Here is a 23,021-nt window from a genome sequence, read left to right on the forward strand (position 1 = left end):
CGCTCCACAGATAAAAAGGATTCAAATTCAATTAAATTCAATTTATTTTTGTAACACCCAAAATCAGCGACAGTGAAAAACGAATAAACAATGTTCACAAGGACTTGGCAATGTCCGAGGGCCCCTGTCCTTAGACCCTCCTTCTGGGCCAGGAACAAATAAGTAAAAATAATACGTGTCAACGCATTTTTTTTGGGGGGGAGAATAAAACTGGAACATGAATAAATAAATAAACAAACACAAATTAAACGGTGTAATTCCTCATTTGTCCAGGAGAGTTCCAGATGATACAACTGCATTTTTTCTACACTAATAAAACATAATGAGTCAAAGGTTCATCAGTTATAAAAAACAAGGCGGGTGAAGTGTCTTGCCTGAGGACACAACAGTTGGGTCAAACTGCCACGTCCACACGTTTGTTTTAACCAGCAAACGACCAGCTGCATGGTTCCACTGCAGAATACCACCCAGGTAACAAAATAAAAATAGAAAAAAAATGGACTTTAATTCATCTGGAGGAGAGTCTAGAACCTTCTATTGCTTTGCCTAAAAAGCCCCACAACATTCAACACCTCTGCGCACATGACCCACCACCGGAAATCTTCCACAGTGAACCACGGTGAGCAGACTGGAGCAAGACTGTTGGGAAACGCTGCTTAAAAGTGAAACGCTCCGGTAAAAGCGTCCCATTCCTCTCCAGCGCCGGTGCAAACGGTCAAACTGCCGTGCCATCGCACACACACAATGGCGCTAAACTTCCTCGGTTTCCTCCAAACAGGACGTGTGTGTTGTTGTTGCAGTGGGAGGGTCAGAGTCAATGATCAAACCTGATAATTCAACAGTACACAAACTACAGGTACATTAGCCAGAGCCACATACCAGCGCGTACTCTGCACTCTAAAAATACAAAAAAGAATGGAGCGTAGTTTCTGTCGCTTTCTGATTTTTCTTATTTTTTCATGAACATTTTGGAGTCGGAAACAAAACTCCATCAAAACTATAATGTACTTTTCCTTGTGTTTGTGTTTAATATTTCAATCACATGACTAATATTCAGCCAGTGTCGTGAAATGTCATGTCAGTTTCCAATAATGTCCAACTTCATGACAAAAATTAGCTTGAAATGGCAAGAAAATACACAATGAAACCAGTAAAATTAAGCTAAATCATTAGTGAAAACTGCTCAAAACAAGATTCTGAATTCATGTCCTTTCACAATTGTAGAAGTCGTTATTACAGATCTATATTGTTTCCTCGGTGTATGTTTAGTGCCTTGGCGCCTTTTCAACATCACATGCCTGTTGTGTCATCGGAGCCACAGTTAAACGCACAAAGCCAAAGACAACAGCGAGTCCTGTGAGCGAGCGGCGCTCACGGTACATAAAGCCTGTGTTACTTGTAGGTGTGGTGTTGTGTTCACACGTTTACAGGGTAAACAGTCGCTGATAACGTTTTATTAAGCCAACATGAGGCTACATGTGCCAGAGCAGGCTAACGTGCAGGCTAACATGCAAGCTAACGTGGAAGCTACATGTGCCAGAGCAGGCTAACGTGCAGGCTAACATGCAGGCTAACGTGGAGGCTAACGTGCAGGTTAACGTGGAGGCTACATGTGCGAGAGCAGGCTAATGTGCAGGCTAACATGCAGGCTAACGTGGAGGCTAACGTGCAGGTTAACGTGGAGGCTACATGTGCGAGAGCAGGCTAATGTGCAGGCTAACGTGGAGGCTAACGTGCAGGCCAACATGAGGCTACATGTGCGAGAGCAGGCTAACGTGGAGGCTAACATGCAGGCTAACGTGGAGGCTACATGTGCGAGAGCAGGCTAATGTGGAGGCTAACATGCAGGCTAACGTGGAGGCTACATGTGCCAGAGCAGGCTAACGTGCAGGCTAACATGCAGGCCAACGTGCAGGCTAACGCGGAGGCGACATGTGCCAGAGCAGGCTAATGTGCAGGCTAACGTGCAGGCTACATGTGCAAGAGCAGGCTAATGTGGAGGCTAAAGTGGAGGCTAACATGAAGCTACATGTGCGAGAGCAGGCTAATGTGAAGGCTAATGTGGAGGCTAACATGAGGCTACATGTGCCAGAGCAGGCTAACGTGCAGGCTAACGTGCAGGCCAACATGAGACTACATGTGCGAGAGCAGGCTAATGTGGAGGCTAACGTGCAGGCTAACGTGCAGGCTAACATGAGGCTACATGTGCAAGAGCAGGCTAATGTGGAGGTTAACGTGCAGGCTAACGTGCAGGCTAACGTGCAGGCCAACATGAGGCTACATGTGCGAGAGCAGGCTAATGTGGAGGCTAACGTGCAGGTTAATGTGCAGGCTAACGTGCAGGCTAACCGTTCATATGAAGTGGGGCCAAAAATGTTTAGGTTTTAAAGTCAATTGCAAACCTTTATTGTGTTTTTGCGTCATTTTCACTGTCAATAATATAATACTACTTAATTAATACTTTTATTTTTATTTGTCTTATTAAAATCTATGACATATATGTATTTTTGAATATGCATAAAACACATAAAATGATCAGTTAAACCAAAGACGTTGCCATTAGTGAATCTAAATGTCAAAGGAATAAACCATTTTAGATTTTCTTCTATATTACACTTCAAAAAAATCTATATGATCAATCTAGAAGTCGTCGTAGTTGAACTTTTCCTTTGTTAAAAAATGTTAAAATCTCAATGTACAATAGAAATAATTGTTTGACGAATCAAAATCAATAATAGCTGACAAGTCGACTGTTTAAATAATCATTAGCTGCAGCCCTGATCCCACACATTGCACTTGTGCCAGCCCCAAACCCTCATAAACATGTCAAATAATGGCTCAACAATGTAAAGTGAGGCATGAGCTGATTTCACGAGAGTATTTAAACTTTATGACGCTGTATTTGATCATATTTACACGCAAAAGGAGTAATTTGGTTAAAAAATAGGTCCAACAACACAACACACTTTTCAAACAGACAAAGCTGATTTACACCAGCGACAGTTTTGTTTAGCTGTTGGGTCAGTTTCATTTTTATTCTGGGAGTCCCGACCTCAAAAGTTACAAAACCTCTAAAATAGATTGTACTTTGCCTGTCTGAAGGTCTGTTCGATCCAAAGGGAGCGCGAGAGCTTATTACACTTTAACCAAGACACGCAATGATTAACAGCTCGTTGTGTTTGGACGGGACGAGCAAACGAGCCTTTAAAGGGCCCATCACAGGTTTTTACCAGACTCTAATTTTGACTTTATTTGGTGTATTTATACTTGTTGTACATATAAATGATAGTTTTACACCAATTGAGCAGGTGTTTGTGGAGAAAACATTGAAAAATCCGTATAAAATGACAGGAAGTGACATCACACCAGGGACACTCATTCCAGTCAAAGTTTATGCAGAATTTACACAAAATAAACAACTTTTTTGACTCTCTAAACGTTGATTCAACAAAATAAAGTCGCTCTCATATATTTTATTTGTCAATTAAAAAAATTGTGGCATTAGATGAGTGTTTGCTAGGTAATTTGTGATGTCAATTACAAACAGGAAGTGAAATTATAAACGTAAAAAATGAGCTATTCCGCATTTTTATATTTTTTTGCAGAATTCAAAACATATTTATCTCAAGTGCATTTTAGTTCCTTTAAAGCGTGCAGTCACTCAGCTTGACCCCCGGGTCCGGGCCAAGCGAGCCACAACAATACGCGGACGAGGCTAGCTTCCCCGCGCGGCACAAATAGTAACTTCTGGAAGGTTTCGGCGGGGCTTAAAGAGGACAGGGGAAACCGAAGGCGCAGGAAAAGCACTGGGACAGAGAAAAGGGGAAGAGGGCGGCGTCTTCCTGCTCTAATCACAACTGCGGGCGTTTCCTCTCATTGTGCCGGCTCCAGACGCATTAAACCAGAGCCCGGCGTGAGCACAAACGCAGCGTTCTGGCGGAGGGTCCTGGGTCCTGGGGCAGTGTCCTGGGTCCTGACGCAGTGTCCTGGGTCCTGGCGGAGTGTCCTGGGTCCTGGTGTAGCGTCCTGGGTCCTGGGGCAGCGTCCTAGCGGAGTGTCCTGGGTCCTGGGGCAGTGTCCTGGGTCCTGGTGTAGCGTCCTGGGGCAGCGTCCTGGCGGAGTGTCCTGGGTCCTGGCGGAGTGTCCTGGGTCCTGGGGCAGCGTCCTGGCGGAGTGTCCTGGGTCCTGGGGCAGTGTCCTGGGTCCTGACGCAGTGTCCTGGGTCCTGGTGCAGCGTCCTGGGTCCTGGGGCAGCGTTCTGGCGGAGGGTCCTGGGTCCTAGGGCAGTGTCCTGGGTCCTGACGCAGTGTCCTGGGTCCTGGCGGAGTGTCCTGGGTCCTGGGGCAGTGTCCTGGGTCCTGGCGGAGTGTCCTGGGTCGTGGTGTAGCGTCCTGGGTCCTGGGGCAGCGTCCTAGCGGAGTGTCCTGGGTCCTGGGGCAGTGTCCTGGGTCCTGGCGGAGTGTCCTGGGTCCTGGTGTAGCGTCCTGGGGCAGCGTCCTGGCGGAGTGTCCTGGGTCTTGGCGGAGTGTCCTGGGTCCTGGGGCAGCGTCCTGGGTCCTGGGGCAGCGTCCTGGCGGAGTGTCCTGGGGCAGCGTCCTGGCGGAGTGTCCTGGGTCCTGACGCAGTGTCCTGGGTCCTGGTGCAGCGTCCTGGGTCCTGGGGCAGCGTCCTGGCGGAGTGTCCTGGGTCCTGGGGCAGCGTCCTGGCGGAGTGTCCTGGGTCCTGGCGGAGTGTCCTGGGTCCTGGGGCAGTGTCCTGGGTCCTGACGCAGTGTCCTGGGTCCTGGTGCAGCGTCCTGGGTCCTGGGGCAGCGTCCTGGGTCCTGGGGCAGCGTCCTGGCGCAGTGTCCTGGTGCAGCGTCCTGGATCCTGGGGCAGCGTCCTGGCGGAGTGTCCTGGGTCCTGGGGCAGCGTCCTGGCGGAGTGTCCTGGGTCCTGGCGGAGTGTCCTGGGGCAGCGTCCTGGCGGAGTGTCCTGGGTCCTGGGGCAGTGTCCTGGGTCCTGACGCAGTGTCCTGAGTCCTGGCGGAGTGTCCTGGGTCCTGGTGCAGCATCCTGGGTCCTGGGGCAGCGTCCTGGGTCCTGGGGCAGCGTCCTGGGTCCTGGGGCAGCGTCCTGGCGGAGTGTCCTGGGGCAGCGTCCTGGCGGAGTGTCCTGGGTCCTAGCGGAGTGTCCTGGGTCCTGACGCAGTGTCCTGGGTCCTGGCGGAGTGTCCTGGGTCCTGGCGCAGCGTCCTGGGTCCTGGGGCAGCGTCCTGGGTCCTGACGCAGTGTCCTGAGTCCTGGCGGAGTGTCCTGGGTCCTGGTGCAGCATCCTGGGTCCTGGGGCAGCGTCCTGGGTCCTGGGGCAGCGTCCTGGCGGAGTGTCCTGGGTCCTGGGGCAGCGTCCTGGCGGAGTGTCCTGGGTCCTAGCGGAGTGTCCTGGGTCCTGACGCAGTGTCCTGGGTCCTGGCGGAGTGTCCTGGGTCCTGGCGCAGCGTCCTGGGTCCTGGGGCAGCGTCCTGGGTCCTGACGCAGTGTCCTGGGTCCTGGGGCAGTGTCCTGGGTCCTGGCGGAGTGTCCTGGGTCCTGGTGCAGCGTCCTGGGTCCTGGGGCAGCGTCCTGGCGCAGTGTCCTGGGTCCTGGGGCAGTGTCCTGGGTCCTGGCGGAGAGTCCTGGGTCCTGGGGCAGCGTCTTGGGTCCTGACGCAGTGTCCTGGGTCCTGGCGGAGTGTCCTGGGTCCTGGCGGAGTGTCCTGGTGCAGCGTCCTGGGTCCTGGGGCAGCGTCCTGGCGCAGTGTCCTGGGTCCTGGTGCAGCGTCCTGGGTCCTGGGGCAGTGTCCTGGGTCCTGGGGCAGTGTCCTGGGTCCTGGCGGAGCGTCCTGGGTCCTGGGGCAGTGTCCTGGCGCAGTGTCCTGGGTCCTGGTGCAGCGTCCTGGGTCCTGGCGGAGCGTCCTGGGTCCTGGGGCAGTGTCCTGGGTCCTGGCGCATCGTCCTGGGTCCTGGGGCAGCGTCCTGGGGCAGTGCCCTTGGTCCTGGGGCAGCGTCCTGGGGCAGTGTCCTGGGTCCTGGGGCAGCGTCCTGGGGCAGTGTCCTGGGTCCTGGGGCAGCGTCCTGGGGCAGTGTCCTGGGTCCTGGGGCAGCGTCCTGGGGCAGTGTCCTGGGTCCTGGGGCAGCGTCCTGGGGCAGTGTCCTGGGTCCTGGGGCAGCGTCCTGGGGCAGCGTGCGGCTCGAGCAGAGATATGGACAGGTAAAAGGGCTGGAGCTGACTCTTAGAATATGTCCGTCCAATTATATCATCATATAATTGGTACGAAAATAGTCCAAATGTGTGTCAACATTTCTTGCACCAAATATACATTAAAGCGCCACCTACAGGCCTGACGACTCATTGAACTAAAACGCAGTTAAGATAAATATTTTGAATTTGGCAAAAATAAATAAATAAAATTAAATACCACAGAATAGCACATTTTTTAGGTTTATAATTCACTTCCTGTTTGTAATTGATGACATCACAGTAGGTAATTACCCAACAAACACTGGGAAAAAACTCATCCAGTGTCACAATTTTTCATATTTGACAAATAAAAATATATGAGAGCGACTTTATTTTGTTGAATTATGTTTAGAGAGTCAATATATTGTTTTTTTGAGTACATTTTGCATAAGCTTTAACTGGAATGAGTGTCCCTGGTGTGATGTCACTTCCTGTCATTTATTTTCTACAGATTTTTCAATGTTTTCTCCACAAATACTTACTCGATTGGTGTAAAACTATAATTTATATGTACAACAAGTATAAATACACCATATCAAGTCAAAATTAGAAAATCGTAAAAACCTGTCATGGGCCCTTTAAACTCCCGGTTGGGCTTTTCAACACTTTTTACATACATTTGAACACATAAAAGACATTTAAAACCCGTTTCCATTTTATAAATACATCGCACATTCTTTCACCTTCACTCGAGCACTTTCATGACACGCACAGGTTTGGATTTTCCTTCTGCTGCTAGTGTTTACTCTTTGTATACATGTACTTTGTGTATAAATGTTAGTTATTGATACATTTGCAACATAATTTAAGAAAACACAAGTTACTGAAGCTTCCAAAACTAAATAAACTGTCATTCTTAAGGATGTGGCAGTTTGTTTACATCAGACTACTGCACTGCACTTCCACTTGAGTAGTAGTATTTAGTTACTTTTACACTTTTGTGCACTTTTTGGGCTCCAAACACCACTGTTATTACGTTTGACTTGACCGCTACAGAACACGAGGCGATGGACATTTCCCAGAGTCCAGTGCAGGGAGGGAAAATCCTGAGCAGGAGGAGTTTTCACTGCGAGTAAAGGGCTCAAAGGCGGGCGGCCAAGTGAGGTCAGAGGTCAGCGGCGGTGGGGGGGGGCGGGGCCTGGGGCTTTTTCCACGGCGAAATGTGAAAGTGGAGCAGGTTTGAGCAAACTGTAAGCAAAACGCTCTCAAACTGCCTTCCATTCAGTTACTTTAGCAAACAGAACACTTCTAATCTCGCCGGTGGCACGATGGTATGTGTTGTTGAGGTTTCCGAGTCTTAATCTCACGTTTTCTAATTTGTTCGCGGTCGTGTCGTCGTTAAATATATCATCTAATTACAAGGTGTAATGTTGTTTATCGATGCGCAAAATCTGCAGAAGGAACATATTTTCCCAGCCAGTTTTGATATTTGTTGAAGATCATTAAAGGCGTTGATATGCAGATTGAAATCACCTCGACGCACTGCTTATCATGTCACGTCCGTCCCATGTGCGACCAGGAAGTAAAAGTACAAACGTCACGGCAAATGGTCAAAATATTGAAAATGATTACACATTTATTTGAGCTGAATCTTGAATATATTTGTTTCATCTACAATGTGTTATACGCCATTTAAACGTATACATATTTCCTACATTACGACATATACATGTACACGGTAGAACGCTGTGGGTGGAGATGAGTTGCAGTACTTTCTTCAGTGGAAGTTCAAGTGTATATGCAGTAGCAGTACTGTTACTTGTAGTACAGATAGAAGTTGTAGCACTAGAGGCTAATATTCACCTCAAGTACACCTTATTGTTTTACTTTTACACTTTTGAGTACTTTTGCATCTATATACTTATACTTCAATACTTGTAATTGCAGCAGTTGAAGTCGTACTATCAAATATTTGCAGAAGTAGTCATGTTACTTAGAAATGGTTTGGCAGATGGAATTAAGAGTTAGAATACCACTTGTACTCTGGTGTAGTTTTGCATCTACTTCATTATATACTTCTACTTCAGTACTTGTAAGAGCAGCAGTTGAAGTCATACTATCAAATATTTGCAGAAGTAGTCGTTGTGTTACTTAGAGATGAACTGGCAGATAGTTAGAATACCACTTGTACTCTAGTGGTTTTGTGTAGTTTTGCATCTACTTCATTATATACTTCTACTTCAGTACTTGTAAATGCAGCAGTTGAAGTCGTACTATAAATTATTCCCAGTGGTAGTTGAATACTATTACTTGTACAAATACAGATTGAAGTAGTAAATATCAACCCTAGTCCTTTGCAGTTGGGCAGATATATTGTAGTATGGCATCTTTTTTAAGTATTTATCCACAAATACTTCGAAATTGACAGTAAAATGTTTGGTTTTACCTCCAACTCATTCACTTTTACTTCAAACAATGCTTTTTCCCAACAGCACAATACTTCAGAAGTCGCATATATCACCTTCAAAAACAGACAAAAGCACGATATATTAAAAACTATACGAATAAAGTTATTTTCAAAATGTATTTTATTGGGAGAACTACAAAAATGTACAGTACAAAGTTAACAGTCTCACACTCAATTTGTAGTGAACCGACTCCCCCAAAAATATCACTCTCCGTTTTGTCCGTTTGTGTTACATTCAAAAAGCTTTACTTCTGATAAAAGTAGTCAAAAGTACATAGTGCGCATCCCCCTGTACCTACTATGTACACCCAAAAATGTGTTTAACCACATCCCTCGCCAGCGAAAACTTTCCAAAAAAAAAAAAAAAAAATAGAAAAAAAAAATAGATTTCAACAAAGAAATATAATATAAAAGGAATGGGGGTAGAAAAGGTTCCGGTTGTCTCGTCAGAGTGGTAACAACCTTGCTCTACATTCAGTTGGTGTATATAAAAGATGTAGGAAAATACTTTATTTGGTTAATCTTATATAAGGCAAGTCCAGGTTGGTGAACCCCGTAGGCACTACATCGGAAATACTGGGGCACAAGGGATGCTACATTCTTTAGCACGTGGCTGGAATCACAGTGACGCCTTGTGCAAGCAGAGAAATACTTTTTTGGTTAATTAAAAAAAAAAATCCACTTGGGTAGTTTGACGCCGGAAAAAACAAACAAAAAAAAAGAACGGTTTGGACGGTCTGTACAACCACATCGTTTATACATTCTAAAAAAGAAAAAAAAAAAGAAAGTCGTCTAAGATAAAACCGGGAAAAGCCTTCTACACACTGACACGACCTCTGTAGCCAAACAGCAATCACACAAACCTTAATAAACGTAAACGAAGAAACCAAAAAATTAATGAAATAAATATCACATACGTTCTCTTAAATTAAGATTTCTTGTTTTTTTTTTTTTAAACTCATTTACAATAAAAATAACCACGTGAAGTTACAAAAGGAGAAAAAACAAAATATATATTACTGTGAAAAGAACATACACTCCACTTTATGCAGATTAATAATGGCGATCATAATTTAAACATAAAAGAATATAGATCTATTGCTTCATCATACTTGATAAATACAGTATGGACACAAATTACCAATGTAGCCTATACTTTTCACAAGATAATAAATAAGTTAAATAGTCCATAGCCAGTTATGCACCGCTATGTAAATCACGCAAAAAAACAGCTAAAAAAATATATATTCAACCATCAGCAGTGATTTCCCCAAACAAACCCAACTCAAGAGTGCTTTTCAACCAAGCAACAAGCGAGAGGAGCCGAGCGGCCACTGGGTGGCGCCGGCAGAAGACAGACTGGAATGGAAGTAGAAGCTTCAGGAGAAGAAAAGTTTGACAAAAAGGAAAAAAAAACAACAGTTACTCTGAGTCAAGGCATATTCTTGGCAGGATGGAGGAAATCTGACACCGCTTTAGTCTCTTCTTCTTGTCAAGTCACGTTACACATCTAATCCCAGGAAAAGTGTGGCCTGATAGAGCCGAAGGAGGGGCTGCTCTGAGCCCATGGGCAAGGCACTGGTGGAATGCCTTCTGTTACTATCTAACTTTAATACAGCTATATTACATACAAGAAACACTAGACTAATGCCAGGTCAAGGACACTTCTGACTGTTCGTTGATCCCAGGTGGGGCCCTGCTCTGCCCCCCTCCAGGGAGGTCAGAGCAGTCCTGCCCCGAGAGCTGCTGCTGCTGCTGCGGCCGGGGACTAATGTCTTGCTCAAAGGCACTTCAGCTGGTGTCTGCCGCCGAAATGTAGTGGAGGGACTGACCCGCTGCGTGTCGAGGGCCAGTGCGGGCCCCCCACTCCCCTTTAGGCCATCCGTAATCCGTTTGAAAACAAAAACGACACCAAACAAGTTCAGTCATCAGAAATCGACAGCCTGCTGAAGATCGGCAAACGCCGCCCCGCGTCCAGACTCGGGGACTCGGAGCCGCTGAGGCTCCCGGAGGAGCTGAGGGACCCGCTCGCGTAACTCTCCCGGTCAGAGAGCGAGTCCGGGGGGCTGGGAGGGGGCTCGAACACCGGGGACTCGTTGAGGCGGCGCAGCGCCTGCAGGTGGCTCATGTTGTAGGTGGGCGGCGGGGAGGGCGGGCACACGCTGCCGGGCATGTTCCCGTAGTAGGCCCCGCCGTTGTAGCCGGTGTGCACCGCCAGCGGGGCCAGCAGGGCTTTGAGGTCCTGCCCGGGGAAGTTGAAAGCGCTGTTAATGCAGGAGCTCGGGGACAGCGCCTCCTCGTAGAAGCTGGAGGCCGAGGAGGAGGCGCTGTTCTGCGGGGGAGGCGTGCGGGACGTGGGGCTGTCGAGCAGCGGGGACTCGAGCCCGTGGTGGGTGGAGAAGCCGGAGAAGCTGAGGCTGTGGTGGAGCTTTGGTCTGTCCCGCTGCGTGAAGAGCTGCTGGGGGGGCAGCATGTCCCGCTGGCCGTACCCGCAGCGGGGCTCAGAGGACGGGGCGTTGGCGTTGCCCGCGGGCGACGGCCGCCGCTCGTCCGCGTTGTGGATAAAGTGACAGCGTGGGCCGTACGGGCAGAAGCCGATCGTGTGGAACGTGCGGCACGGCTCCGTCTTGTACTTGGGGTGGCGGGACAGGCTCCGCAGCTCGTGGTAACCGTGCGCGAACTGACACTTCTCCCCGTACTTGCACGAGCCGTTCTCCTCGAAGGGCCGGCACAGCTCCGTCTTGTAGCGGGTGGAGTTGATCTGCGAGCCGGCCTTGGGCTGCAGCACGCCCCGCTCCGCGCTCTCGCTGAACGCGCGGTCGCGGAACTTGTTCTCCTTGTTCATGAGGGCCGTGGCGCTGAGGCCGCCGCCGCCGCCGTTGCACGTCGGGCCGTTGTTCTCCTTCAGGCCGCCGTACGAGCTCAGCGGGTACTTGTTGCCGTTGGTCATCGCCTCCAAGTTGCTGGTGGAGTTCCGGCGGAAAAATCCGGGCGCGAAGGAGCCGCCGGAGCCCGGGCTCGTGACGGGGGCGCCCACCGCCTTCTTGTCCAGCAAACTGTTAATGTGCAGCGCGTTCATGTTCATGCTTTTGTCCTGCGGGGGGAGAGCAGACGTGAGCGGGCTGCGGGCTGCACGGGACAACACGCGCTACAGCTCGAAAACAAGTCTAAAACAGCTCTAAACAAGTCTAAAACAGCTCTAAACAAGTCTAAAACAGCTCTAAAACATCTCTAAGTTCAGGCCACTTGTTGCACGGCTGCACACACTCACTCCTCTCCACGTTTGCACACTCTTTCTTACCTTGTAGAGCATGTCCATGTCGTAGAAAGCTGACAAGACCGTCGCGGACATCTCGTTTCCCCAGATTGGCTGGCGCGCTCCCTCTTTCATTGGAGAACGGCGCGGTGGTTTCCTTGGAGACGCCTTGGTGCCACGGCTGGTTGTGTTTGAGGGCGAAAGTCTCTCGGTAAAAAAAAAGGTGTCTCCCCCTCGAAAAGAGTCAAAAACAAGAGTAAAATCCCGAAGTTCGAGGAGGTGGCGGGGGGGCTGCAGTCGTGTGGTGGTCGCTTGTTGTTGTTGTGTGTGTGTGTGTGTCCGCCCCTGTAGAAGCGCAGTGCCGCGTGCTTCAGTGCGCTCCCGACAGCGCGCGCTCCGTATTTAAGTCAGAGCCGCGCGGCCGGGGAGGAGCCTCAACTGCAGGCAAGGGGGGAGGAGCCTCAACTGCAGGCAAGGGGGGAGGAGCCTCAACTGCAGGCAAGGGGGGAGGAGCCTCAACTGCAGGCAAGGGGGGAGGAGCCTCAACTGCAGGCAAGGGGGGAGGAGCCTCAACTGCAGGCAAGGGGGGAGGAGCCTCAACTGCAGGCAAGGGGGGAGGAGCCTCAACTGCAGGCAAGGGGGGAGGAGCCTCAACTGCAGGCAAGGGGGGAGGAGCCTCTCTGCAGCCAGCGCAACAAAGAACAGCTTCCATTCACCGGTTGGACGTCTGCGCTTTGAACACACTAGCCCCGCCCCGTTTCCCCTCCCACTTTCCTTCTAGCCACGCCCCTCCGCCCCTTCGCCCCTCCCCTCCGCGATCCTTCACACTGCCATGCCGCGCCCCCTTCCCTCCACTTTTAATCACACAACCAATTTTGTGGAAGTCGGTTTTGCCTCGCGCGGGGACCAGAATGCACCGGGGGAAGTCGCGCTGGGATGTGAGCGCGCGCGCCGCTCGGTCAGATGTTTACTACAGCCGCGTGAACAGTCTGGCGGTAATGCAACAATTGGATGCCAACCGCCATAAAACAACAACAACAACAGAACAGACTCGAGCCAAGATTTGTACCGTCATCGTCACAGAAAAGCAACGGGAATCACGTTTAAAGCATCAGACACCGCGTCAGGTTTTATTGTAGAGTGCGTAAATAAGAAATAAATAGTAATAAGTGCGTGTTAGAGTTTTGGGATGTTTTTGTTTGTTTTATTGCAATGTAAAGTCACACAGTGTCAGTGGAGGTGGTTCATTCATAATCTAGATGTATTTGAGATTATTTTACAAACAAACAAACATATGCAGTAAGGATAGTCAGGAGCTCGTGCACGTGGGCCAAAGGGTTAAGTGCACAAAACACTCCAATGACCAGGCCACCCCACAAGCACCCATCCTCCCTCACCCTCTCCCCCTCACCCTCTCTGGAAGCTGACACATGCATTTGTAATGGAAGGAAACGCGCCCCCCCCCCCCCGTCTAAAACCCGCACATATGAGCGCACAAGCGGCACTACTTTTTTATTTTAAAGCCACCTACTTGTTGCATAATCACCCCGGACGAGCCCATTTCCCGTCCGCGACACACACATAACGACCCCCAATTCAAACCCCTGCCCCGAGTTTTATTCCAATGCAACAAGTCGAGAGTTTTGACAAAATAGATGGTAGAATATGGAATGGCCGCGTCACAAAAAAAAAAAAAACGCGAAGAACTGATTTAAGTCCTGCCTTTCTTTCTTTGTGAGGCAGCTTCTCTCCCAACTTGTTTTTCTCAAAGTCAGAGCACTGAAGGAATGTGGCTTTTCATTGCGGCTTCTGTCTCCCGCGGAGCAACAGTGCCCCCTGCGGCGCGGCTCGGGTACTGCAGCCGCGCAGAGGACACCGCGCCCCCTGCTGGCTGAACGCGGCCGCGGGATTAAGACGCGCGCATTAGTGTAATTGGGCTTTAGTGTGATATTATCTTATTGTGGCAAGTGGTTGTTACGTAACAGAGTGATGGATACAGGTCCATATGTGCAGCGTTTCACTTTCAGGTGGACAGATGCTCCACAGAGAGGCAAAAACATAAGATGAATAGAATAAAACACACACTTCTGGACATATTATGCAACGTTACTTATACTTAATGAGACAAAAAGCAAGTAAATGCAGAGTAAAGATGACTGTTGTGTTGTTTTCTCTTAAACACAGCTGAATGAAAGAGTATGTATGAAGTGATCGCTGTTAAACCCTGAATTAAAATCCCACATTTTCAGTTTTTTAATAATATAAAGTTACAATGAGACTTTTCACAAGATAAATGTTTGAATGTGGTGTATAAAGAAGCGATTCCTCAATAACACAAACATTAAATCAATATTACATTACAATACAATAAATAATTCTGAACAATATATATTTTAAAATAGATTAGGGCTGCAACGATTCATTTGAACAAGACTTAAACATAATTGTGACTATTAAAATAAGCATATTTGGATCATTGTCAATGTTATCTGGACTAACACACTTTTTATAACAAAAACAGCAACATCTTTAGCTCAAAAGCTCAAAATAGATGCACTTTATTTGTGAATATTCTGTATCTGGAAGCCACATTTCCACCTTTATTTAGTTAAAACTGTATTTACTCCATATAAAAACAGAAATATTTGACTCGCGACTAATACAAAACTACAATCATCGTTAGTTGTCCGAAAAACTACTCCAAAAAGTACAGTTTCGTCCAACAGTTCCTCAGGTAAAGCAAGTGAGGTACTGCCCACCTCTGGTCACTACTGGTAAACACATTAATCACACTATAAAGTCAGAATACTTTAAGTTTGGTTTATTATTGCGATAAATCAGACTTTCATGAACGGTAACAACGCATCTTTTTACCCTAAATATTCGTCTGTGTGCTGGAAACGCGTTGACCGTGTCTTTGCATCGCTGCGTCGCTTTATTTTGAAGTAACAACACGTTCCTGGCCGTTCTCCGCTTCGGGCAAATGAGATGTTCTAGACAAAAGCCACAACAGCAGCTTTGGAATCTTACTACAACCGACGCTAAGATTAGCCTGCTGCCCCGGGACTATCCGCTCTGTTGCGATGGCCGCCGCGATGCGTTCAAGCTCGTACAGCGAAGACAGTAAAACAATGTGCTGCCGTCTTAATTATATAAAACTAGAGGGTAAAAAGTAAAAAAACAGCCGCGTATGGGAAGACGTCTGCGGTAAATTAAACATGGTGGGAAAATAACACCTCGTATAACCATACAACCAAGGCCCTAGCGACATGCTACGCTAGCCGACGGTCTAAGCGGAGAGTCGGGATGTCGCCGTATCACATTTTAGCGTAAAACTTAGAGGAACTATGACAACTTTTGGAATTGTCGTAATTACTGTTGCCAATGTTGAGCTAAATCTGGTTTCCCCGAGCGACGGTGTGTCGTAAAAGCAGCTCTTGGGGTCAAAAATAGTCAAAATGAGGCTGCTGTGCGGCGTTTGCATCTGATTTTAGCGTTTTATATGATCCGAGAAGCAGGAAGTGCGCAGTTAGCATGGTTGTTGTCGTTAGCTTCATGGTGACGGCGAACTCCGTGCTGGTGTCTGAGAATTGTGGACAGTGATTATGAATTTATGTTGGTGAATAATTAGGACAGATGCGTTGGGAAAATGAGAAAAACGGCTGAAAAATGTTTAAAATGAACCGGTTCTGTTTTTAAGTTTTTCAGGTCAGTTCTAGCGCTTGTACCGTTTGTTCACGCCATTTCTATAGCATGTGACCAGCTTTATTCTGTGTAATTAAGGTAAAAAAGCACGTTGCATATTGGTTTACATTTTTGTAGAATACACCAAATTGAAATGACTTATTTTCGCTCTTAATATTGTCACAAACAGGATTTTTTTTGTTCTTAAAGTTCCATTTTGACCTGAATATTTGTGCTAGGCTAATGTAGCTGGAGGATTATTTACCCTCTGTACCTTTGCTGCGCTGTCCAAACACTTAACTGAATTTTAAACATCCTTATCCAAAAAACAACAAAAACATGTAGATAATTTTGTACAAACCACTTTAATTGACACAATTATTTCACAATAATAAAAATAATAAAATACAATATTTATCGGGAGCATTTTAAGACCAACTTCAAGTATTATAATATTAAGTAAAAACTATAATTCCGTCACTGTAAACGCTTCTCTATTTTTAATGTTGCAGCAAAGAGACGTGTAATATAATCTACACATTGTATTAAAGGGTTTTCAGTTTGTTCATTATCATCGTAGAACTGAAACTAATCGTATTAAATCATCATCGTTTGTTTCCCTTTTGGTCCAGGGCCTTCCTCATGGATTACCGTATTTTCCGGACTATAAGTGGCACCTTTTTTCATACTTTTGGCCGGGGTGCGACATATACTTATATATACGTATACTTATACTCTGGAGCGACTTATATGTGATATTATTTGTAATTTTCACACTTGCAACCGCATTTCATACTCCAGTGCGACTTATATATGTTTTTTTTTTCTTCTCTATTATGCATTTTTTGGCTGGTGCGACTTATACTCAGGAAAATACGGTAGTCGGTTCATATTTTACATAAACGAGTGCATTAGCGTCAGTATTTCTCTACCTGAGCGCGTGGAGCACGTCTAAAGCCAGCTGCGCCCGGTCGTGTTTGAGGGCGAGTCTGGCGTGCTCCATGGGGCAGATGAACTGGGGCAGAGAGGGGAGGGACATCAGGCACTTCAGGGCGGCTTCACTCTGGGTCTGGGCCTGCTCCGACAGAGCTCTGACGCAAGACGGGTCCGGACCGGGGGATCCGGGGTCCCGGTTCTGGACGACGGCGCGGAGGTGTTTGTGGAGCAGCCGCACCCACTGCACCGGCTCCGCCCACAAGTTCAGCTCGCCCTTCTCGAACAGGAAGTCGTCATCGTCCTACAGAGGGATACAGTATTAGTCATTGGGGACGTATAGTTTTTTATTTTATTAATCATTACTTTATTTTGCAAAACAGAATATTCTAAATGTACAATATGTTTAAAGGCACGAGCTGCAATAAAGAGCAACATTAAACTCTTTAGTAGTGATTTTGCATCCGTTGAGTCAAAACAACTTATTTATTCAACCGTCTACAGCTCAAATCTTATTATAGAACAGAAAAAATATATATATAAATTACCCATAATATATTGACCTGAAAAATTGATTGTTTCAGCTATGATTTATGGAACGATAAATCCACACAGTGATTATTGTGATATAACTGAACCTGAGCTGCAGATGATTTTGCTGATCAGATTGTAAACTCTCAGGCTAAAAACTGTAATAATTAAGATGAAAGAGCCACTGTTAAACCGCCTTAAGTATATTGTAAATTATATGTTCTCTTCTATACAGGAAATACATTAAAAACCAGACCAAACAAAACAAAAAACGTTTCTAATTCAGGTCTGGGGGTTTTGGAAAGCTATATCTGCTTTTTATTGTTACACATTTTTACACATGTTACACATAAGTTGAATAATTGTTGTTGAATGTGCTGCCTACTTAGGAGAAAAATGATAAAATCAATTAAATTCAAATTTACACGTACCATTTATGATTGTATTCACATATATGCACGTTTTTGTCGAGATAACAAGCATTTATTTGTCCAATAATGGGGGAAACGTGTGAATATTTCTCCATTTACCTGCGTTGCACCAATGAAATTTCCCCATGTGGGACAATAAAGGAATATCTTATCTTATCTTATTTGCTGTACAATTCTACGTTCATACCAGACTGGGCGCCTCTCCCGGCTCGTTCACTTCCTGGTTCGCCTCCCTGTTTCCCATCAGCCACTCTGTCAGGCTCAGGACACCCTCCGAGACCCTCTCCCACTGTTGGAGAAGCCGACACAGGACCCCGACGGCGGCGTCCAGGGCGAGGGGCGGACAGACCGAGGAGCCGGACACATCTGCGGGACATCACGAGCACGTTAGACGCCGTCCGTTTTAAAAGATCGTAAATCATAACTTTTCTCAAATATGACAAGCTCCTATCGGGTTCAAGTGTGAGATCGAAAAACGGTGGTGGTGTGGCATGTATCCAAAACTATTAAGGTCGAATCCACACGCGGTCATGACGTAATGGCAAAGAGTTGAATTACCGTATTTTCCGAACAATAAGTTGCACCTTTTTCCATAGTTTTGGCCGAGGTGCGACTTATACTTATATTCCGGAGCGACTTATATGTGATATTATTTGTTATTTTCACACTTGCAACCGCATTTCATACTCCAGTGGAACTTATATGTGCTTTCTTCTTCTCTATTATGCATTTTTTGGCAGGTGCGACTTATAGTCCGGAAAATACGGTATGATTTCTGTTTGATTTATTGTTCTCTTTTTAAAAACAACATAAAAACAGCTTTCAATGTTGATTTCATGAACAACAAAGACTTTAAAGTGCCTCTGACAGGTTGGACAACTCATTGAAGTAAAATGCAGGTAAGATAAATATGTTTTTAATGAGCTATTTCCCAGAATAGCTCATTTTCTAGGTTTATAATTTCACTTCCTGTTTGTAATTGATGACATCACAGTAGGAAATTACCCAGCAAACACTGAGAAAAAAACTTTTCTAACGTCACAATTGTTGAATTATTGTTTAGAGAGTCAGAAAAGTAGTTTTTTGGTGTAAATTATACGTACATTTTGTCTGGAATCCCTAGTGTGATGTCACTTCCTGTCATTTTCTACAGATTTCTCAACGTTTTCTCCACAAATACCTGCTCAATTTATGTAAAATATGTAAATAATATAATCTATATTTATAACACGTACAAATACACCATATAAAGTCAAAACTAGAAGATGGTAAAAACCTGTCATACGTCACTTTAAACCATTGAACACAAAAAGTCACATTTCTTCCTCCAAAAGTATAAAACTCCAGACTTCAGTTAAAAAGACGTAATCAACTTTGGCAATTAGACGCCGACAGAATCTCAATATCGGTTTAAAATCGGGTTTATCGCCAAGGCCTCGTTACCCGTGACGACTTCCAAAAGTAATTAAGTTTGTGTGCGATGAAAGCAACTAATACCAGATAAAGTAAGAATTAAATTACAAACACATCTCCGATCAATGAAGTCACGAGTCTCCGACCAAACATAATGACATAATACGTTAAAGCCACTGCCTATTTCCTCAGGAGTTTAAAAAAAGAGAATGTAACGTAACCACAAAATGTCAGGGAAGTCTTTACACCGCTTCTGATTGGTCAGCTCCACGATCAGTCTTTTTGTTAGCCAATCACGGGCTTCAATTCTTCCTCCAGTTCCTGTTTACGTACCAAAACAAACACTTTCCTCAAACTTGGACCAAACCAGGTCTACATCAGGAATAAACTGGGCTCAAACCAGGACCAAACCAGGTCTACATCAGGACTAAACTGGGCTCAAACCAAGTCTAGAAACAGGACTAAACTGGGCTCAAACCAAGTCTAGAAACAGGACTAAACTGGGCTCAAACCAAGTCTAGAAACAGGACTAAACTGGGCTCAAACCAGGTCTACATCAGGACTAAACTGGGCTCAAACCAAGTCTAGAAACAGGACTAAACTGGGCTCAAACCAGGTCTACATCAGGACTAAACTGGGCTCAAACCAGGTCTACATCAGGACTAAACTGGGCTCAAACCAGGTCTACATCAGGACTAAACTGGGTTCAAACCAGGTCTACATCAGGACTAAACTGGGCTCAAACCAGGTCTACATCAGGACTAAACTGGGCTCAAACCAGGTCTACATCAGGACTAAACTGGGTTCAAACCAGGTCTACATCAGGACTAAACTGGGCTCAAACCAGGTCTACATCAGGACTAAACTGGGTTCAAACCAGGTCTACATCAGGACTAAACTGGGCTCAAACCAAGTCTAGAAACAGGACTAAACTGGGCTCAAACCAGGTCTACATCAGGACTAAACTGGGCTCAAACCTCATAAATCAAAATGTTTAAAGGTGCAACATGCTCATTTAAACAGGTTCGCCTCCTTGAATGTTCCAGTATGGCATTAAACCCTTAAGCATTTATTCAATTGTGGGTGTTTTTATGCTTTCTCAAAGTCCACGGAAAGAAACTAAACCGTTACACCTAATATGACCTCGCTGCTTCAAAGTACAGTGGTCTAAAGGGAAAAAGAAAACAACAAATTACCGTAAGTCGTGGTTTGCCATGAATCCAAAATAATGAACTCAAGTCTGCAGCTACAAGTGAAAAGATGAAATTATAAATAAGCCACTTTCCACAGCTGAACAGAAGAGGATTTGTAAAAAAACATTCTAGGGGGGAAAAAAATGTCTCCCACTTCAAATATGGTTTAAAAAATCCACTTAGTCGACTGAAAAACGAAATTATGAAACGGGCGCGGTCAGGAACTATGTGGAGGGATTCCTGACCACCTGCAAGAAAGTCATTTAATTCAATGTTTGATTAAAGAGCGCTCGGAAACAGAGCTGTGACTCACACGGCCAAATCATTCAGAGACGTTTTCTGTCTGGACTTACGAATAAACCAAATAAATTAATGAAATATATTACTCTGTTGTAACCGACGTGGAAAGAGACGCGATTAAAATCAAATTCGGAACAGTCCAGATGATAAAATATGTCATTTAAATGTTAAAATATGTCTGTTACGTTACCACTTTGTTATAAATTGAGTTAAAAAAAAATTGAATTATAAAAAACAAACAAAAAACTTTTAATTAAATACTGGATACTGATCATACTATTAACTTCTAGATCAAATGAGAATTAATATCGATATAATTCAAGAAGAAATTAATTCAGGAATGAAAAATGACACACAACATAACATAAAATGACAAATGAAAGGATTTAAACCAGAACTACACGTCTGTAAAGTCTCAAAGTTTGACATCCGGATGCTTTATGGATCTGTTTTGGCTCTTTTACTTTCTTAGTTCAAAGGTTAAAGGCTCCTCCATGAAAACCTCAGCTTGTTGAGAACTGACTTAAACCTGTGTGCGACAAGTACTGCGTCACAATCAAGAGTCGATGCGAAAACAATGAACGTAAAATGAACTAAAACTAGACAACTTGAAGAAAGATGAACAGAGAAAAAAAAAGGAAAGAAATTATTCAGGTCACAATATAATCATAAAGAACCAAAAAATAATAACCGTGACAATTTTAGAAGCAAAATTAAGTATATTTGTTCAATATACAGCCCAATAAATAGACCTAAATGTAAATAACTTCATTTTATCCGTCTGTTTTGGTCAAATGTAACATTATTTTGTCTTTCAGCGAGTTAATTTGTGTAAAGTTGGTCACAAACTTGAGGAATAGCGACATAAAACCACAGGAATTAAAGAAAATTAAAGATTTCTCGGTTGTTTGGCCTCAATAATCGTGAATAATCGTTAAATCGTGATGTGTTTTTTCTCACAATAATCGTAACACAATCGTTCGATATCTTGACATGTGTCCAGTTCACGATTTCCTTAGAGACGGTTGTGACTGGGCTTTGAAAACACCGAGATCCGCCGAGGCTCAAGACCCCCGAGACTATCCCCGAGACTCTCACCGAGACTCTCCCCGAGGGTCCCGCGTCGCCGGAGTGTCGTCTCGGCCCTTTGCACATCCACATGAAACTTATCTTCAACATATCATGCTCGTGTCTGGCTTTGTAGCTAAACGCAGCGATGAGACGCGACACTAGAATAAATACGGTGTGTTTGGACTGCGAGGGGCACGAGAAGACCCCAGCGATCCGGGCGGGGCGAGCCGGGGGCATGGAAACACATTCAAATCTAATCTAATCTAATTTACAGAGCAATTCAATGTATTCATTTACTGTAGCATTTATACAGCCGGCACAAAACACAACACAATATCTACATCACAAAACAGTAAGTGCATCCGACATTTGCAGTTTTTTATTTTGAAACTCACTTAAAATATGCAACTGTCAGATCTGAGTCATGATTTTACGTATTCATTTTCACACTGCTGCTCCCTCAGGTGAAGACCGGTACTGCGTCCTTGGAAAACTGACACGTGACCATTTAGCGTTGGTTTAAATTTGACAAAACTTGGACGGTACGACATATTACAACATGGAAACTACATTATATGAGCTCAAACTCAACGGTGAGCTTCCATTGAGCTCTTCACTGAGCTACTGTCACACGTCTGTTACCATCTGTTTGAGAGGGAACTGTTAGAAGCAGAGCCCCTCCCCCAAACTGGAAAAGCCCCTCCCAAGTTGAAATAAATAGGTGATAAAGCAGTTAAATCCTAAATTGGAACATTGCTACATATGGTATTATATATATTCAGTGTGACAGTAACTGTAAATAAACTGAGAAACCATAAGTGACAGAACAAACCAGAGAAAAGACTACAATATCTAACATTTATAACCACATATCGTTTTAAAGAAGACGTGATTAGATACTTATGAATCGATGTATTAACCTTTTCGTGCGGTATTTGGATCTAGCAATCAGAACGATACGGAACAACTGACACCGTGCTCGGAGAAAACTTTATTTTGAAATGATTTCAGCAGCTCGCACTTCAAAAAGCCTGAGAGTCAACGACTAAAACAGCACTAAACACACGTGGCTGCGGGACGAGCGGGCGCAGGGTCGAGACCAGCGACCCGCCACCACTGCAACAGGTTAAAGGCTACAGAGGTTACCGCGGGTATAAACTTATCTACATTATAAACTAAACGACACAAAATAGACTTAAACCAGGTCTAAACTGGTCTAAAACAGGTCTAAAACAATCTTAAACCTGGACTAAACCAGGTCTAAAACAATCTTAAACCTGGCCTAAACCAGGTCTAAAACAATCTTAAACCAGGTCTAACACGATCTTGAATCGGGCCTAAACCAGGTCTAAAACCATCTTAAACCAGGTCTAAAACAATCTTAAACCAGGGCTAAACAGGGCTAAAACAATCTTAAAACAGGACTAAAACAATCATGAACCAGGTCTAAAACAATCTTAAACCTGGACTAAACCAGATCTAAAACAATCTTAAACCTGGACTAAACCAGGTCTAAAACAATCTTAAACCTGGACTAAACCAGATCT

General features: G+C 45.3%; 2 protein-coding genes and 1 long non-coding RNA gene across 3 annotated transcripts in view; all 3 read right to left on the minus strand.

Moving 5' to 3' along the window:
* LOC140351666 (uncharacterized) overlaps window positions 1-23,021 on the minus strand; it is a 344,644-nt gene that overhangs the window by 30,011 nt on the left and 291,612 nt on the right. The window lies entirely within an intron of this gene.
* zfp36l2 (zinc finger protein 36, C3H type-like 2) lies at window positions 8,766-12,108 on the minus strand. The gene is made up of 2 exons (XM_072437589.1): window positions 11,964-12,108; window positions 8,766-11,756 (listed from the first exon to the last, which is right to left on the minus strand). The coding sequence occupies exons 1-2, from the start codon at window positions 12,051-12,053 to the stop codon at window positions 10,584-10,586; spliced, it is 1,263 nt and encodes a 420-aa protein (XP_072293690.1). The 5' UTR covers window positions 12,054-12,108; the 3' UTR covers window positions 8,766-10,583.
* Window positions 15,951-23,021, minus strand: part of thada (THADA armadillo repeat containing) — a 165,224-nt gene continuing 158,153 nt past the window's right edge. The window contains exons 38-39 of the mRNA XM_072437603.1: window positions 17,685-17,863; window positions 15,951-16,839 (exon numbers count right to left, since the gene is read on the minus strand). Of these exons, the coding sequence (XP_072293704.1) occupies window positions 16,531-16,839; window positions 17,685-17,863 (488 nt within the window). The 3' untranslated portion in view covers window positions 15,951-16,530. The remainder of the gene's footprint in view (window positions 16,840-17,684; window positions 17,864-23,021) is intronic.

This window comes from Eucyclogobius newberryi, unplaced genomic scaffold (genome assembly GCF_026437365.1).
Source record: "Eucyclogobius newberryi isolate DKJ021-1_F unplaced genomic scaffold, fEucNew1.0.hap1 SCAF_8, whole genome shotgun sequence".
Lineage (NCBI taxonomy): Eukaryota > Metazoa > Chordata > Actinopteri > Gobiiformes > Gobiidae > Eucyclogobius > Eucyclogobius newberryi.

What these genes read in the sequence shown, in the direction of transcription:
- zfp36l2 (XM_072437589.1), bottom strand. Translation starts at nt 12,053, where the DNA reads ATGAAAGAGGGAGCGCGCCAGCCAATCTGGGGAAACGAGATGTCCGCG. An exon ending in ACATGGACATGCTCTACAAG is followed by an intron (nt 11,757 to 11,963) that starts GTAAGAAAGAGT and finishes CTCCCCCCGCAG; the next exon opens with GACAAAAGCATGAACATGAA.